Source organism: Rhinoraja longicauda, chromosome 11 (assembly GCF_053455715.1).
Source record: "Rhinoraja longicauda isolate Sanriku21f chromosome 11, sRhiLon1.1, whole genome shotgun sequence".
Taxonomy (NCBI): domain Eukaryota; kingdom Metazoa; phylum Chordata; class Chondrichthyes; order Rajiformes; family Arhynchobatidae; genus Rhinoraja; species Rhinoraja longicauda.
The window spans coordinates 48,291,679-48,309,576 of NC_135963.1; the positions used below are offsets into that span (position 1 = coordinate 48,291,679).

At 43.2% G+C, this 17,898-nt stretch overlaps 1 protein-coding gene across 1 annotated transcript in view; it reads right to left on the reverse strand.

Annotated features, from left to right (window-relative positions):
- The window catches only part of hmcn1 (hemicentin 1), a 365,295-nt gene extending 350,766 nt beyond the window's left edge, over positions 1-14,529 (reverse strand). Inside the window, exon 1 of the mRNA XM_078407604.1 lies at positions 14,250-14,529. Within this exon, the coding sequence (XP_078263730.1) occupies positions 14,250-14,529 (280 nt within the window). The remainder of the gene's footprint in view (positions 1-14,249) is intronic.
- Positions 14,530-17,898: the final 3,369 nt, after the last annotated feature.

Genomic DNA, 17,898 nt, shown 5'->3' on the forward strand with positions numbered 1-17,898 from the left:
CCATCTCATTGCAATAGTGACTTTGTCACTTTTGTGAACTCAAACTGCTCAACACCATGAAGATTATCTAACCAAGTACAGGCTGCCTCCAGGCGACAAATGCCCAATGCATGGACACCACTACATAGGAGCCAGCCCCATAATATTATTATATTTACCAGTCCATTGTTCATTCATGTGTTTGTTGCTACAAATGTCTGCTTCTCTCCCCCTCTCTAGTTTTAGCAATTGTTCTTTCCCATCAGCCTTTAGTGTTTTTCACGCCATTCAGTACGATATTGTTGAGGTATGGCTACCTATTCAAGAGATTTTTGTGTATTTTCTGCCTTACAATTAAATATATATATTTACAGACATCTGTAAAAACAGAACCCGTTCATTACCTGGAAGAGGACAGCATAGGTGACTCATTACAGCTGTTCAGGTAACAAAAATATGGCCTTACAAAATCAGTTTAGTTTACTTTATTGTCACGTGTGCAGAGGTACAGTGAAAAGTTTTTGTTGCGTGCTAAGCAGTCAGCAGAAAGACCATACAAGATTACAATCGAGCCATTCACAGTGTACAGATACATAATAAGGGAATAATGTTTAATGCAAGATGAAGACAGTAAAGTCCCATCAAAGATAGTCTGAGAGTCACCAAGGAGGTAGACAGTTCAGAACTTCTCTCTCGTTGTGGTAGGATCACTACCCAGATGTTTGAGATATGGAATAAAATTTGCTCTTGGAATTTATGTGGGATTCTTGATACATGCACAAATGATGCTGATATGCACTGCAGGAAAATCACAATACAGACAGTTTCCTCAAATTGCACTCACCACTATAGCATAGGGATATGACTCCACACCTGCAGTTGTCTATACTCAAGTAATGTAATTGCCCCTTTAGAAAGCTTGAACATAAAAATGACAGATGCTCTGACTCTGAGATTTGTTCCTAAATGTAGTCCTGTAGTTGTACCCAAGGGCTCAAGGACATGAGAAATGTGCTATTACAGAACAGATTCCAATGCAGCCAGAACAAGCGTAAATAGAAGAGATTGCTCAACACAGCACAGGATTCAATTTCTAAGGGGTCTGGAACCACAAATTATGATTTTAACATCACCTTCTGAAGAAAGGTCTTGACCCGAAACATCACCCATTCTTTCTCCCCAGAGATGCTGCCTGTCCCGCTGAGTTACTCCAGCATTTTGTATCTATCTTCGGTTTAAACCAGCATCTGCAGTTCCTTCCGTTGCTTTATTTCCTGGTATTTCCGAGCTTACCTTTTGCTGAAATCCACTCATTAAACATCACACACAAAGTAATTCAAGTGATTTCTTACCTGCCTCAGTGGTCAGCACATTTCATCGGCAAGTTCTGGATCCTCCACTACATTCCCTCCTCCTTTAACACTGAACTCTACTTTTTTGCTAATCTGTCTTTTCTTTTCCTGATGAATGGGAGCTGGTGGGTCAGGGTAAGCAGGCATTACCAACTACCAGCTCCTTCTGGGTGGGCAAGCACATGATTCATCTCCCCACGTTGATAGTTCCATCACAATGCTAAACACCCTCACACTGTGCGCGTAATCTCATTGTAAATATTAGCATCAGAAATAGGCTGCTCAGCCCCTCAAACCTGCTGCATAATTTTAATAAGTTCACAGCTGATTCAATGGTAAGCTGAATCTTCATCCTCCACAATAAATGTTCACCCATTTCAACACTAAGCATCTATCGTTGCCTCAAAACTCTCCAGACTTTTTACTCTGGAGTAGGTCATGGAAGTCAAGAATTTGAGGCATAGGAGTTGTGGTGTCTTAGGATATTTACAATTTATCAAAGGGGAGGTATTGGAATGAGCTGCCAGAGGAAGCTGGAGAAGCAGAGGTAACTGCAATTTTTAAAAGACACTAGACCAAGTGGACACGTTGGGCCCAAACCTCTCCTGCATTGGTGCAGCACCCTGTCCTCCCCCCCTCCCCTCTCTCCTTAACCCCCCCTCCCCTCTCTCCTTAACCCCCCCTCCCCTCTCTCCTTAACCCCCCCTCCCCCCCCACTACCCCCTCCCTCCCTCCCCTCCTTTTAAACTTAAAAATGTGAATAACTTTAAAAATATAACACCGATTTCAATAAAACTACTTACATTATCACTAAAGTGACAACAGTGAGTAAGGTGGGCCTAAAATTGTCGCACTATCATGTACCATTTTGCCTGAAGTTCAGTCACAAAGAAGATAACAAACGAGAGTTTTAGTATATAGATTTGGACAGATATAAGGATGGAAAAGGTTTGGAGGGCTGTGAGAAAAAATGCACGCAAATGGGACTAGTCCAGTTGCTAACTTGGTCGGCATGGAGAAGATGGACCAAATAGCCTGTCTCTGTGCTATACAGCTTGATGGCTCTATGACTTTGATGCTACTGTCATGTGAGGAATCCAAAGATTCATAAACCTCAGAAAATACTTCACCTTATTTGGCTCAAATGAGTAACTCCTTAATTGTGAAATGGCCCACTTTCTCTGTCTTCTGAGCCACAGCATTCAACTAACCCTTAACATTATTCATTCAGAAAAAGATAGGAGGCAAGACCCACCCCCCACCACCTCAATTAGTTATTTTCCTCAGTCCTTTTGCAACTTTTCTTTCACGCCAAAAGGCTTCATTTGTTTTAAAACTTCAACTTTCCCTCTTTTCCGTCTCCCTCTCCTGACCCCACACACCGTGATTCACAAGATCCTCTGTTTCACAGCCAGGTGAAAGATGGTGCTTTACTAATTGCCCAAAACAGCACAGCAGTAATTAGGAAGCATCAACATTCGACAGGTGTTCTCAGAGCTTGAAGCAGCACTGCTTAGTCTCTCCCCCCTCCCCCACACCCGTGGGATCCTGTGCTCACCCGAGTCCTCAACTCCTCCATTTCCCGAGGCCTACACAACACAAATCCACAGGCCAGTTTAGGTGTGTCATTTGCACATTATCAACGTCCCCCTCTCTATCATTCACCCATAAAGAAACGTCATTTAAAAATTTTAAATACAATTCTACCACTTAAGATTTGCAAATTATTTCACTAACCTTTATTCAAATAATTTTGAAAATAAGCAAAATGCAAAATAAGCAAAGATATGAAGAAGAGATATTATTCAGTATACATTGTGTATGCTCCTGTGATGTTGCTGCAAACAAGATTTTTATTGCACCCGTATCTCAATGTATTTGTGCAAATGACAATAAACTTCATGATAGATACATTTTAAGCCATTCAGCTACACACCTGGATGAGCTGAACAGCTGAAATTATGCTCAGAATTTCACACCCCAAGCCAATGGCAGTCTTTTGGGAGAGTGGGTCCCTCGTTTTAAATAGTAATGAAAGGCTTAAATTACTCAAAAAAATGTTTAATAGACAATAGACAATAGACAATAGGTGCAGGAGTAGGCCATTCAGCCCTTCGAGCCAGCACCGCCATTCAATGCGATCATGGCTGATCACTCTCAATCAGTACCCCGTTCCTGCCTTCTCCCCATACCCCCTCACTCCGCTATCCTTAAGAGCTCTATCCAGCTCTCTCTTGAAAGCATCAATAGGCAATTTAAATTGTATAATTATAAAATGCCTACACATTTATTTCATTAAGAGTTTAGGTGATCCTGATAAGAATATATTGGTCTGTAAATGTACAATGGATTAACAGCTATGGCAATTTTTTTATCATTGAGAGTACTTATCACTGCACCAGGAGCAGCAAAAAGTGCAAACGCTTTAAATGCATGTTTCTCTTCATGTGTGGGAAGAAGTGAGGATGACCAGAGAGGAGAGGAAAGGAAAAGAAAGGAGAGTAGGTGGAGAGGGGCTTGAACGAATAGGAAAGAATGGGCTACAGATTTGGATATTTTTTCTTTCTGCAACGAGGGAATTTACACTCCATCAGGATCTAATAGCATCTCCAAGCTGGTAGCGTGTGTTTTTTTCCATGTGTGTCCTTATGAGAAATACATTTTTGCTTCATTGTTTCTTTTGGATTTGAGTGAGTTATTCAAGGGAAACTTCAGCCTAGTTGGGATGAATATAAGGAAAAGTATGGGTTTCTGTTCAATAGTTGGAGGCTATTCTAGTTATAGGAAATCGAGCAGGACACTGAGGCTGTCCCACCATTCAATACAATCACACATGACTGTACTCCGAAAAACCACTTTCCTGCCCAATCCCTGCTTTCAAAATCCTATTACAGCCTTGTAAACTCATCAAGTGACTACCCGCACCTATATGGGGTTGCAAATTCCCAAGTGTTACAACTCACAGCATAAGCTATGTAGCTGCAGCTGTGCAGTTGTACTGGTCCGATGCAACTTCTCCTGTTCTTGGACCTAATTGGAATGGCCCATCTCAGTTTCTCCTCTGGCAGAAGCTGGTTTATTTAGGAGTTTGGTAAGGAGGCAGGGGCCACATTGGAAATGATGGACACAAATGCTGGAGTAACTCAGCAGGACTGGCAGCATCTCTGGATGGAGGAATGGGTGATGCTTAGGTCGAGACCCTTCTTCAGACTCAGGGAAGAGGGAGGTTGATTGGCTTTTCTTTCCTGGTGGTGCAAAATGGTGCACTTTTTCAGAGGTGTGTGGAGGAGTGGTAAAGTTTGCTCAAAGTTATGGTGATAGGGAGCACATGAGCAGATAATGACCAAATATGAAGAGGTGTTTGAAAAACGGGGGGGATGATGATGAATCAAAGATTAGAATGGTAAAGAAGGTTTCTCTTACATTGGCGTTTATCAGTCAAGGTATCGAGTATAAAAATTGGGATGCTATGTTATTGTTGTGCAAGACATTGGTGAGGCCGCATTTGGAGCACTGTTCAGTTTTAATCACCCTGCTGACGGGAGCATGTCATAAAGCTGTAGAGTGCAGAGAAGATTTATGAGGATGTTTCCAGGACTTGAGGACCTGAGGTCAAGGAAAAGGCCGGGCAGGCTAGAATATTATTCCTTAGAGCGCAGATGGCTCAGTGGTGATATTGTTATTGATGTATAAAATCATGAGGGGAATATCTCGGGTGAATGCATAGAGCTTTTTTTTTAACCCAGGGTAACAAATAACATTTTACGCCAGGCCAAAAATCTGGAATATGCAAGGAGGTTGTAATGAAATTTGAGGGGGAATTTCATGGCTTATTGCTTTGGCATCTGAACATGTTGCCATCAATGGTGAAATGATTAAATTCAGAGATGATCAAAGGCAACAATTGCAAGGGTGTGTTCTGTTAGAGTAATATTGGAGCCCTGAAAATTGTAGAGGTAACAAGGTACATGAAAGAAAAACAAATTCAGGATGAGAATTTTAAGACTGAGATGTTGCTTTACCAGGGAGCAACATGACTCAATAGACAATAGGTGCAGGAGTAAGCCATTCGGCTCTTTGAACCAGCACCACCATTCAATGTGATCATGGCTGATCATTCTCAATCAGCACCCCGTTCCTGCCTTCTCCCCATACCCCCTGACTCTGCTATCCTTAAGAGCTCTATCCAGCTCTCTCTTGAATGCACTTAGAGAATTGGCCTCCACTGCCTTCTGAGGCAGAGAATTCCACAGATTTACAACTCTGACTGAAAGGTTTTTCCTCATCTCCGTTCTAAATGGCCTACCCCTTATTCTTAAACTGTGGCACCTGGTTCTGGACTCCCCAACATTGGGAACATGTTTCCTGCCTCTAACGTGTCCAACCCCTTAATAATCTTATATATTTCAATAAGACCCCTCTTATCCATCTAAATTCCAGTGTATACAAGCCTAGTCGCTCCAGTCTTTCAACATATGACAGTCCCGCCATTCCGGGAATTAACCTAGTAAACCTACGCTGCACGCCCTCAATAGCAAGAATATCTTTCCTCAAATTTGGAGACCAAAACTGCACACAGTACTCAAGGTGCGGTCTCACTAGGGCCCAGTACAACTGCAGAAGGACCTCTTTGCTCCTATACTCAACTTCTCTTGTTATGAAGGCCAACATTCCATTGGCTTTCTTCACCGCCTGCTTCACAGCATGCTTCCTTTCAGTGACGGATGCACTAGGACACCCAGATCTCGTTGTACATCCCCTGTTCCTAACTTGACACCATTCAGATAATAATCTGCCTTCCTATTCTTACCACCAAAGTGGATAACCTCACACTTATCCACGTTAAACTGCATCTGCCATGCATCCGCCCACTCACACAACCTGTCCAAGTCACCCTGCAACCTCATAGCATCTTCCTCACAGTTCACATTGCCACCCAGCTTTGTATCATCTGCAAATTTACTAATGGTACTTTTAATCCCTTCATCCAAGTCATTAATGTTTATTGTAAATAGCTGCGGTCCCAGCACCGAGCCTTGCGGTACCCCACTAGTCACTGCCTGTCATTCTGAAAGGAACCCATTTATCCCCACTCTTTGCTTTCTGTCTGCCAACCAATTTTCTATCCATGTCAGTACCCTACCCCCAATACAATGTGCCCTAATTTTGCCCACTAATCTCCTATGTGGGACCTTATCGAAGGCTTTCTGAAAGTCGAGGTACACCACATCCACTGACTCTCCCCTGTCAATTTTCCTAGTTACATCCTCAATAAATTCCAGAAGATTAGTTAAGCATGATTTCCCCTTCGTAAATCCATGCTGACTCATAATGATCCTGTTACTGCTATCCAAATGCTCCGCAATTTCGTCTTTTATAATTGACTCCAGCATCTTCCCCACCACTGATGTCAGACTAACTGGTCTATAATTTCCTGTTTCCTCTCTCCCTCCTTTCTTAAAAAGTGGGATAACATTAGCTACCCTCCAATCCACAGGAACTGATCCTGAATCTATAGAACATTGGAAAATGATCACCAATGCGTCCACGATTTCTATAGCCACCTCCTTAAGTACCCTGGGATGCAGACCACCAGGCCCTGGGGATTTATCAGCCTTCAGTCCCATCAGTCTACCCAAAACCATTTCCTGCCTAATGTGGATTTCCTTCAGTTCCTCCGTCACCCTAGGATCTCTGCCCACTAGAACATCTGGGAGATTGTTTGTATCTTCCTTAGTGAAGACAGATCCAAAGTACCGGTTCAACTCGTCTGCCATTTCCATTGTTCCCCATGATAAATTCCCCTGCTTCTGTCTTCAAGGGACCCACTTTTGCTTTGACTATTTTTTTCTTCTTCACGTACCTAAAAAAGCTTTTACTAACCTACTTTATATTATTGGCTAGCTTACCCTCGTACCTCATCTTTTCTCCCCGTATTGCCTTTTTAGTTATCTTCTGTTGCTCTTTAAAAGAGTCCCAATCCTCTGGCTTCCCACTCTTCTTTGCTATGTTATACTTCTTCTCTTTTATTTTTATGCTGTCCTTGACTTCCCTTGTCAGCCACGGGTGCCTCTTACTCCCCTTAGAATCTTTCCTCTTCTTTGGGATAAATTGATCCTGCAACTTCTGCATTATTCCCAGGAATACCTGCCATTGCTGTTCCACTGTCTTCCCTGCTAGGGCCTCCTTCCAGTCAAATCTGGCCAGCTCCTGCCTCATGCCTCTGTAATCCCCTTTGCTATACTGTAATACTGACACTTCCGATTTTCCCTTCTCCCTCTCAATTTGTAGAGTAAAACTTATCATATTATGATCACTGCCTCCAAATGGCTCTTTTACCTCGAGTCCCCTTATCAGATCAGGTTCATTACACAACACTAAATCCAGAATTGCCTTTTCCCTGGTAGGCTCCAGTACAAGCTGTTCTAAGAATCCATCTCGGAGGCACTCCACAAACTCCCTTTCCTGGGGTCCATTACCAACCTGATTTTCCCAATCAACCAATATCGCAGTTTCAGGAGATGGGCAGCAGAGTTTTAGATAATCTTAAATTTAGATATGGTTGAAGCTACTCAGTTATGCGTTGGAATGACTAACAAAGGGTAACAATACACCAATAAGATTTCAACACCAGACAAGTTGAAGCAGGGGTGGAGCCAAGCAACATGTGGGAGGCAAACATAGACAGTCTTAGTGATCAAAGGGAATTGTGCCCGAAAATGTTTTAGGATGGGAAACAATGGTGCCAAGAAAGTATGTAGCAGAATATAAAGGAGAAGCAGGTGATAAAAATCAAGGACTCACAGAATATACTGTATAGCAAAGTCCTCAACTTTCATCACAGGTTGATCATGTATTTGAATGCCACCTTCAGTCACCTGTGAGTGAGCAATGAGGATAGCAGTCTTCCCAGCATCCATGCAACTTTAAGCCTCTGTGATTGAGCCCCTGACCCACAGCAAGAACCGGATCTAGGACACCACCTGAACCACAGCCCATATTCCCAACTCCCCATGCGCACACACAGCCACTGTAGTGAACCTACCCTCTCCCAAGCTTGCATCTCACGTCCAACTCCTCCCAATGGGCTTGCACTGTGCACCCGAAATTCTGGCCCAAATAAATTTGAACCCCCCTACATTTTCATCTAATTTCTCTCAATGTTATTAATTTTAGAATTATTTGATTTGCAGATAGCCAATTGCGATGGCTTCCCTTATGAATAGCTGGAAGAAATAATCATTCTGTAATGATGACCTTTTCTTATAAAAGCAATTGACAGGTTCACTGATAGGACTTGTGCACGATTCCAGTGGAAATCCACAACTTGGCAATAAAAGAAGTCAGGTCCAGCAGATCTTTCACAATCACAGTCAACAATGGGAGGCTATCAATGGGATTCAGGAATTCCCATCTCAGTCGTAATTAGAGTCCAAGGCAGTTGTTACCAGATATTGGTCTTACTGATGACAAAGGCCTCAACATTGGGGAATTTAAAAAGCATTTAATTCTAATAAGACTGATTGTTTAAAACCACCATCCATCAATTCACTGCAGGGAATTATGTTCCTTTTGTACCCTTTAATCTTCAGCCTAAGGCATTATTCTCTCCAAATAGCAGGGTGCCGTTAAAAATTCACCACCTCAGAAGAGCTAGCTCTTTAGATGTGCCTTTACAGCCACACAATTGCCCCTATTACCTACAAATGTTCATCATTAGGATTTTATAGAGGATCACTGGCTAACTCAGTAGGCAATGGCAATGCCATCTTTGCACACCGAGACTTCACTTCACTCAAAGATCCACTGCATCTTTCCTAAACCTTACCATGCTTAAGCAATTCTTTTGATTGTTTTTTTGAGATATTGCTGGCAAAGTCATTGTTTATTGTCCATCTCTAATTGCCCAGGAGAAGGTAGCAGTGAGCAAGCATTTCAAACCATTGCAGATCTTTTGGTGAAGGGCTCCAACTGTGTTGTCGGGCATGGTTCCAGGAGTTTAACCGCAATGATAAAGTAATGACAGTAAATTTCCAAGTCATGAGGGGTGGGTAATTTGGTGGGAAAACTGTAGGAAATCATATGCGATAGACACAAAATGCTGGAGTAACTCAGCAGCATCTCTGAAAAGAAGGGATCCAGAAATGCTGCTTGTTAGAGTTACTCCAGCATTTTGTGTCTATCTTCAGTGTAAACCAGCATCTGCAGCTTCTTCCTACACAGGACATCACATGCGCCTGCTACCCTTGTCCTTCTTGATAGTGGAATTTGAGAGTTTAGGATGTGTTTGCAGAGTAGTCTATTGCATAGAAACATAAAGCATAGAAAATAGGTGCAGGAGGAGGCCATTTGGCCCTTTGAGCCAGCACCACCATTCATTGTGATCGTGGCTGATCGTCCCCAATCAATAACGGGTTCCAGGTGCTCAGTGTAATGGGAGAGGACCCTACACTGCGGCCCTTCCCTACATTGCCCATGTGGTGGCGCCACTCGGCCTCAGTGCATTGTGCTACACTATGGAATGAGCCAGTTTACAATATTCAGTGTGGATAAGTCTTCGCACTAAAAAAAACAGCAAAAGGATCGGAGCTGGGAGCTGAATATTCAGTGTTATATGTCCTATCGGAAAGACAGAAAGGTGGGCAGAGGGGGTGGGGTAGTTCTGTTGGGTAGGAATGAAATTCAGTCCTTCGCGAGGGGTGACATAGGATCAGAAGTTGTAGAGTCATTGTGGATGGAGCTGAGAAATTATAAGGGCAAAAAGACTCTAATGGGAGTTAATTACAGGCCCCCAAACCGTAGCCAAGATATAGGGTACAAGTTACATCAGGAAATAAGATTGGCATGTATATAAGGCAATCATACGGTGGTCATAGGAGAATTAGGTTGGTACTGGACCCCAAGAAAGGGAATTTGTAGTGCCGCAGAGATGGATTCTTAGAGCAGCTTGTAGTGGACCCTACCAGGGAAAAGGCAATTCTGGATTTAGTGTTATGTAATGAACCGAATTGATAAGGGAACCCTGCAACCTCCTAACATCCTCTTCGCAGTTCACACTGCCACCCAGCTTTGTGTCATCTGCAAACTTGCTAGTGTTACTTCTAATTCCCTCATCCAAATCATTAATATATATGGTAAATAGTTGCCGCCCCAACACCGAGCCTTGCAGCACTCCACTCGCCACTGCCTGCCATTCTGAAAAGGACTCGTTTACTCCTACTCTTTACTTCCTGTCTGCCAACCAATTCTCCATCCATGTCAACACTCTTCCCCCAATACCATGTGCTCTAATTTTGCTCACCAATCTCCCGTGTGGGACCTTATCAAAGGCTTTCTGAAGGTCTAGATTTACTACATCCACTGGCTCCCCTTCATCCATTTTACTTGTCACGTCCTCAAAAAATTCTAGATGATTAGTCAAGCATGAATTCCCTTTCATAAATCCATGCTGACTTGGACTTATCCTTTTACTGCTATCCAAATGCACCGTTAATACCTCTTTAATAATTGACTCCAGCATCTTCCCCACCACTGATGTCAGGCTAACTGGTCTGTAATTCCCCGTTTTCTCTCTCTCGCTCATTTCTTGAAAAGTGGGATAGCATTAACTATCTTCCAATCCACAGGAACTGATCCTGAATCTATTGAACATTAGTAAATGATCACCAATGTATCCACTATTTCTAGAGCCACCTCCCTGCGTACCCTGCGATGCAGACCATCAGGCCCTGGGGATTTATCAACCTTCAGTCCCATCAGTCTACCCAATACTATTTCTCGCCTAATGCAAATTTCTTTCAGTTCATCTATCCCCCTAGATCCTCTGTCCTCTAGTACATCTGGGAGATTGTGTCTTCCTTAGTGAAGACAGATCCGAAGTACCTATTCAACTCTTCTGCCACTTCCTTGTTACCTATAATAATTTTGCCCGTGTCTGCCTTCAAGGGACCCACATTTGTCTTTGCTAATCTTATAGGCCAGTTAGTCTGACTTCGGTGGTTGGTAAGATTTTAGAGTCCATTATAAAGGATGAGGTTTCGGAGTACTTAGAAGTTCACGATAAGGTGTTTCTCTACACAAACATTTCTACAATGGATGGAATATCTCACAGCACAGCCATCCTTCACAAACTGAGAGAGATACAGTGACCCTTGGTGATGCAACTCAGGGTCTATGCACAGCTGGATGGAGTCCCCCAAAACAATAGCCATCAGGAGGACCAGATTGGGAACATTTTCCTTCTCTCACTAGGAGATCTGTACAGTACATCTCTGCAGACATGATCAATTCCCCAGATAAAATGGAAGACAACAGCAGTCTTCTAATTCAGCAAGGCGTCGGTGTACTCACAAAATATTTTGCATCACTCCATTTGTATTATGTTAGTATTTACACAACTACACTCCCATCACAATCCATAAAACGTAAAAGACTGAATGTACCTTTTTTTGCCAATTAGCAGTGAAGGAATCGAACAAGGTTGTTAAACAACAATTGTGAAATAACATTAAAATCATTCGTAGCACAAACAAATAACGAATACTTAAATAATTAGTAGATATGGTTGACTAACAAAATCAGTAAGAGATTACCAAAGCAATTTTATAATTCCACTAGACCAAGTGGTCATGTTGGGCCCAACCTCCCCCTCCCGTCTCCCTCCCCCCCCACTCTGTCCCCCTCAACCCCCCTTATCCTCCCTAATCCTCCTCCCCCTCCTCCTCTCCCTAGGAGATAGATTTTAACTTAAAAATGTGAATAACTTAAAAAATATAACACCGATTTCAATGAAACTTCTTCCATTAGCACCAAAGGGACGGCGGTGAGTAAGGTGGGCCTAAAACTGCCGCGCTATCGTGTACCGTTTTGGCTGTAGTTCAGGAACAAACAAACAAATGAGAGTTTTAGTATATAGATAGTAGTTCATTATCAGCCACTTATCATATATTTATAATTAATTTTAAGTTTTGTTGAACATAAGGCACATTAGATTCAGGTAAGGTAGTGAATAGCATTAAGCTAGGCAACCTGTTAAATATGCTTGTAATTACTGGTGTTTTTATAATTACATATATATCATTGGTTAAACAGCATGGATAAACAGCTTAACCCCCCCCCCCCCCCCCCTCAATGAACAGTTTATCGGAAGGTATTCAAGGTTTCAAGGTCAGTTTATTGTCACTTATACCAATTAAGGTACAGTGAAATTCAAACCGGTTCAACATGAAAATGTTATACCATCAGGGATAGAATAGTAGAGGATTCTAAGGCTTTAATGTGGGGCACCAATTTCTACACTATGGCCCATCCTACCCTGGTAATTGAGGAATCACTGCTCCATTTAAAATAAATCTATGGTTACTATGTATTTATAAGGCACTTTTCATATTCTCATAGACAATAGGTGCAGGAGTAGGCCATTCGACCCTTCAGGCCAGCACCGCCATTCATTGTGATCATGGCTGATCATCCACAATCAGTACCCCATTCCTGCCTTCTCCCCATATCCCTTGACTCTATCCTTAAGAGCTCAATCTAACTCTCTTGAAAGCATCCAGAGAATTGGCCCCCACTGCCTTCTGAGGCAGAGAATTCCACAGACTCACAACGCCTTGGGTGAAAAAGTTGTTCCTCATCTCCATTCTAAATGGCCTACCCCTTATTCATAAACTGTGACCAAACCTGTTTATGATCAATTGGTGAGGGTTTTTTTTGGGGGGGGGGGGGGGGGGGGAATACTATCCAGGAAAACGAAGATAACTATTCCTTAAAGCTTTGCTATGGGACCTACAGTACTTGAGTATTTTTTTAATCTTGACCCAAGCAACGAATTGTCATTGAGATTACATGCCTTGTGATTTGCCTCCATCGTCTCATCTAAACTTAATGTACTTCCAACATCCCACTTACTTTCTGGCAGTTTATTGGTTGCGACCCCTCCCCCTCTCTCCCCCCCCTCAGTCTGAAGAGGTCTCGACCCGAAACCTCACCTATCCATGTTCTCCAGTGATGCTGCCTGGCTCGTTGAGTGACTCCAGTATTTTGTGTCTTGCTTTATTGATTGATGCCTCGGTGGTTTAAAACAACTTCCTTCCACCGGCCCTCTACTTACATATATTGTACACACAGGCACATAATCGCAACATTTTACAAAATGAATACATTTCCCCCTTTCTTCGGCGGGAAGTAAGAAAATCGTCCACCCCCCTCCCCCTCCTTGCAATAAAAGACTCATTAGCCGTCTCAATGGATCCCCGTGGTTCCGAAACGCGAGGTTTCTGAGAATGTGGCTTCCTCAGTCTGATTCATGAAGGGGAGAAAAACAAAACTTTTTCCCGGGTCTTGTTCAAATCGGAATGGTGCCTTCGGCGAGGCTGACTTTCGTTCAGCCAGCAGTCAGTCAGCCCACCTCAGTGTTCCTCTCTGCCAGGTCTCCATGTGTCCCATTCTGCAGGGAACTGCGTGGATTCGAGTCCTCCTGCGGCTGGTTTCTATTTAACCCCCACCCACCACGTACTGCTCATTTCACCCCGCTAAGAAATGGCATTTAATTTGTCTGCTTCCCTGTCCTTTCACAGTCTGACATGAGTCCCCACTCGCGCTATTGCCCTTATGTAGCCGAGCGTGTTTCAGACAGCTCGCCGTTATCCGCAGAGAGATATTCTCAAAGTAACAAGCGTTCGTTCGGGAAGATTGATTGATCTCTGATGGGCGGGGGGGGGGGGGGGGTTTATTAACTAAAATGTTGCTAAGTAAATGAAAGATGTTTTGAAACATGTTTGAAACCGCTGTTCATTCGGCCAACAACAGCTGAAGATACAATGAACGTGAATAAACGGTATGGATGCGTTTCAAACCAGGACTGTGTGAAGAACCGGAGCAAAGTGGCCAAAGTTGCACAATGATGGCCGGGCTTACCTGGGTCGTGAAAGGGTACAAGGGCAAAGTTGTACAGGGGCTTCTTGGGTCGACTGAGGGACGTTTCCAAAATCTTGGAAGCTCCTTCGATGACTTGGACCAAGTCATCGTACATGGAGCCGGTGACATCAAAGACGAAGGCGAGGGTGGAGGCTCCTTCCGGGACGTCCGGCGACTTCTCCTCCACCTCCACCTCCACCTCGCCCCCGGGGACATGGAGAGCAGCCGGACGCGACAGCAGGACAAGGCACGCCGTGGAGGCTAGAACCAACCACTTCATGTTCGTTGTTTGAACGGTCGTATCAAACAAGGGCAGAGTACCTTCCTCCAAAAGTCAAACGACGCGTAAATCTTGGCGATGCATTTAAACACAAAAAAAGAAGAAGCGTTTGCTCTGCGAGGCAACAGATAAATAAACGTTTCTCCCCTCTGCTTTGGCGATCTCCAAAGGTTGTTCAAAGCTCCCGCAGGTCCTCCGCCTGTCTCTCTCGCACAGTTAGACCGCTTGGAGTGGCCAGATGTCGGGAGCAGCCTGGCTGTGGCAGGATTTGGTTCAGACTGGAGCTCCACTGCTCAGCTCGGCTCAGCTCAGCCCCTTCCCTCTCCTCTCATCAACGAGGCAAGATGATACCCCCGGTGAGCGCTGTGTGCCGATTGGAGCACATTGCACTGGAGCCACTGGGATTTTAGGGGCCCGCTTTGGGGCGAGTGCTCAGTTTAAAGGTCAGCCCTTTTAGTGCTGCTTCTTGGCTCCAGGGATCAATGGAAAATGCATCGCGCGGTCAGCACTTTTTTTTTACAAAAGTTTATTTTTTTTCCTCTAAAGCGGGCTGGGTAATTACAAGTATGTTTGTGATTAAAATTGATGGAGTTGTGCTGGGAGCCGACATTTAATTACATCACTAGTTGCAGAACAGAGTTAATTACAAGAAAACAGATCAGCTCTTGGTAATTGATGAATGCACGGACGCGGGGCTTCCACCGAGCAGAAATGCCGGAGAAAATAGACACTGACACAAGCTCAACTCTGAAACTGTACCTGGTTGCTGCCGGTTTCTGGACCAAGCGAATTGCGCGCTGGTAGCCTTGTGTTGTTCAATGCACACTGGTGCTTTTAACACAGAGTTAATAGCGATACAATTTTTAGATTAGCAGCGCCTTTCCAGAAACTGAAACGAGAAGGCATTTTACAGTGGGATTGTTACTAATTATACAGGTCTCTAAAAGGGACAAACTGAAAAATCAAATTCCAGATCTGGGTTGCGATGTGGCGCTCTTTGTCTTTCTCACACTGCTTATATGTTAAGTGGAGCACTTTCCTATTATCATTAATTCGTCTGCTGAGCAGCCACTAGTAACATGGTAATGATATACTATATAATATCTACAGCATCAGTTATTATATATAAACCACTTAAGGTATAGTCAGGTTATTAAAATATTCCCTATTAACTTTCTAAGATGCCCATTGCATAAATCCTTTAATAAAGGAAGGCAGTAGCTTCTACAATGAGGCTCATATGCTTCAAAGGTATATGTTCAAATGTGTACAGTATTCAGAAATATAATCTGGTGCTTCTAGATACATCTCAAATCACATTATGTTCTTTTACACTTTTACTTGGGCTGTCACTTGGGTGAAGAATGTTATTTTCTGTTGAACCAAAGAATCAGAGGATTTTGCCACCCTGAACGCATTTACACATTCCTTCAAATTTCTCTTGAAGTGTAAATAGTAAACACTCTTTGCCGTTTGCAAGACAATGTGCAGCTCTGCCATCACGTTTGCTGACAATTTAGCTGTTCAAACTATTTCACCGGTCGTGTGAGAAAGATGCTTTGTGTTTGGAAACTGGCGCTCCACTGTTCTTTTTCTCACCAGAACAGTTTAACAAGCTGACCAAAGTTGGAAGCCAGTTGAAAAGGCCAACTTATAGGGGTGTGGCATTGTAAAGAAATGAAATGTTTGTACCGAACTACAAAGAAAAGGAATTGTATTTAAGAATCTCTTGTAAAAAGCGATTGAGTTGGTAAATCTGGCTAAACCTAATCCTGCCAGAAGCCCATGGTCTGTTATCTCTATGTTTATATAATAATTTATTTATATTATATAATAATGTTTATATCTAATAAACATATTATGTTTATGTAATATTAAACAAATGTTTTATATTATATTTGGGATTTGGTGGGTTTGGTGGAAGGAAAAAAGATGAAATATCCAGACTATTGCAAGATTAGCCTCTACAGCAAGGGAAAGTGAATTTGTCAAAGATTAATTTTGTTAGAATATCGATAAAACAGTGGCTACTTAAAAAAAATCAGAGGTTGTTAGACTTTTCTCTTGGATTAGTCCTCTCCACAAAGTGCCAGATTTTAGAGCCTACTAGACCAAGTGGACCCGTTGGGCCCAAACCTCTCCTGCATTGGTGCAGCACCCTCTCCTTCCTCCCCTCTCCGCCTCCCCCTCCCCCGTCCCCTCCCCCCTCGCCCCCTTCAAACCTCTCCCCCTCCACCCTCCCTCCCTCCTCCCCCTCCCTCCCCTCCCCCCTTCCCGCCCCCCCTTCCCCTCCCTCCACTCCATCCCCCTCAACCCCCCTTATCCTCCCCCCTCCCTCCCCCTTCCCTCCACCCCCTCCCCCCTTCCCTCCACCCCCTCCCTCTCTAGGAGATAGATTTAAACTTTAAAATGTGAATAACTTTTAAAATATAACACCGATTTCAATGAAAGTTCTTCCATTAGCACCAAAGGGATGACGGTGAGTAAGGTGGGCCTAAAATTGTCATGCTATCGTGTACTGTTTTGGCTGCAGTTCAGGAACAAACAAACAAACAAACGAGAGTTTTAGTATATAGATTTCAAATTATGGAACACACCAGTCTCTGCTGGCAACCTCTGCCTTGAAAATAACTTAAGATATGCCTCCCTCTGCTGGTAGATAGGCCACATTGGGTAAATTGATTCCTAAAGATGGATATTTCTTCAGCATGGTTCAGATTATCAGTTCACAAAGTGGTTGCAAGCATCATCTGATAACAGCACAGTAAGGCTTCTCGGACCACAATAAGCAATGAGACAAATGATGTATCTAATATAAATTGAGTAACGATTTACTTGGTAGCCCAACCTAATCCTGTGGCTAATCAGGAGGATTTAGCATTTCCAAACCGCCATCAATATGAACAGAATAATCTCCAATGCGCTATTCTGGATCATGTCACACATGCCCACTTACTCCATCAGTATCATGTTCTTGTATGTGTCCAAATTATAAAACCTCTTGCTTATGCAAGACCCTTTAAGTGTAGTTTTTCCTCTCCTCTGTGAGAAATGTTTGAAGGTTCTTCATCCAACAGACTTTCTGAGTCCCAAGTTACATTAACTTGGGTCTTTCAGTTCTCTTCATACATATTTTTTCCTCTGTTAATTATTACAACACAGACAGAGGCCGTTTGGCCGATGGGGAGCATTGCATTCCCAGCAGAGCAATCCCATTCCCCTCTCATTTTCCTGTAGTCTTACAACCTATTCTCCCTTTCATGTCCACCAACTTCTCTTTGATTATTTTGCCATTTACCCACACTGAGGGTTTATTCACAGTAGCCAATTCATTTACCAGCACATTTTTGGGATATGGGAGGAAACCAG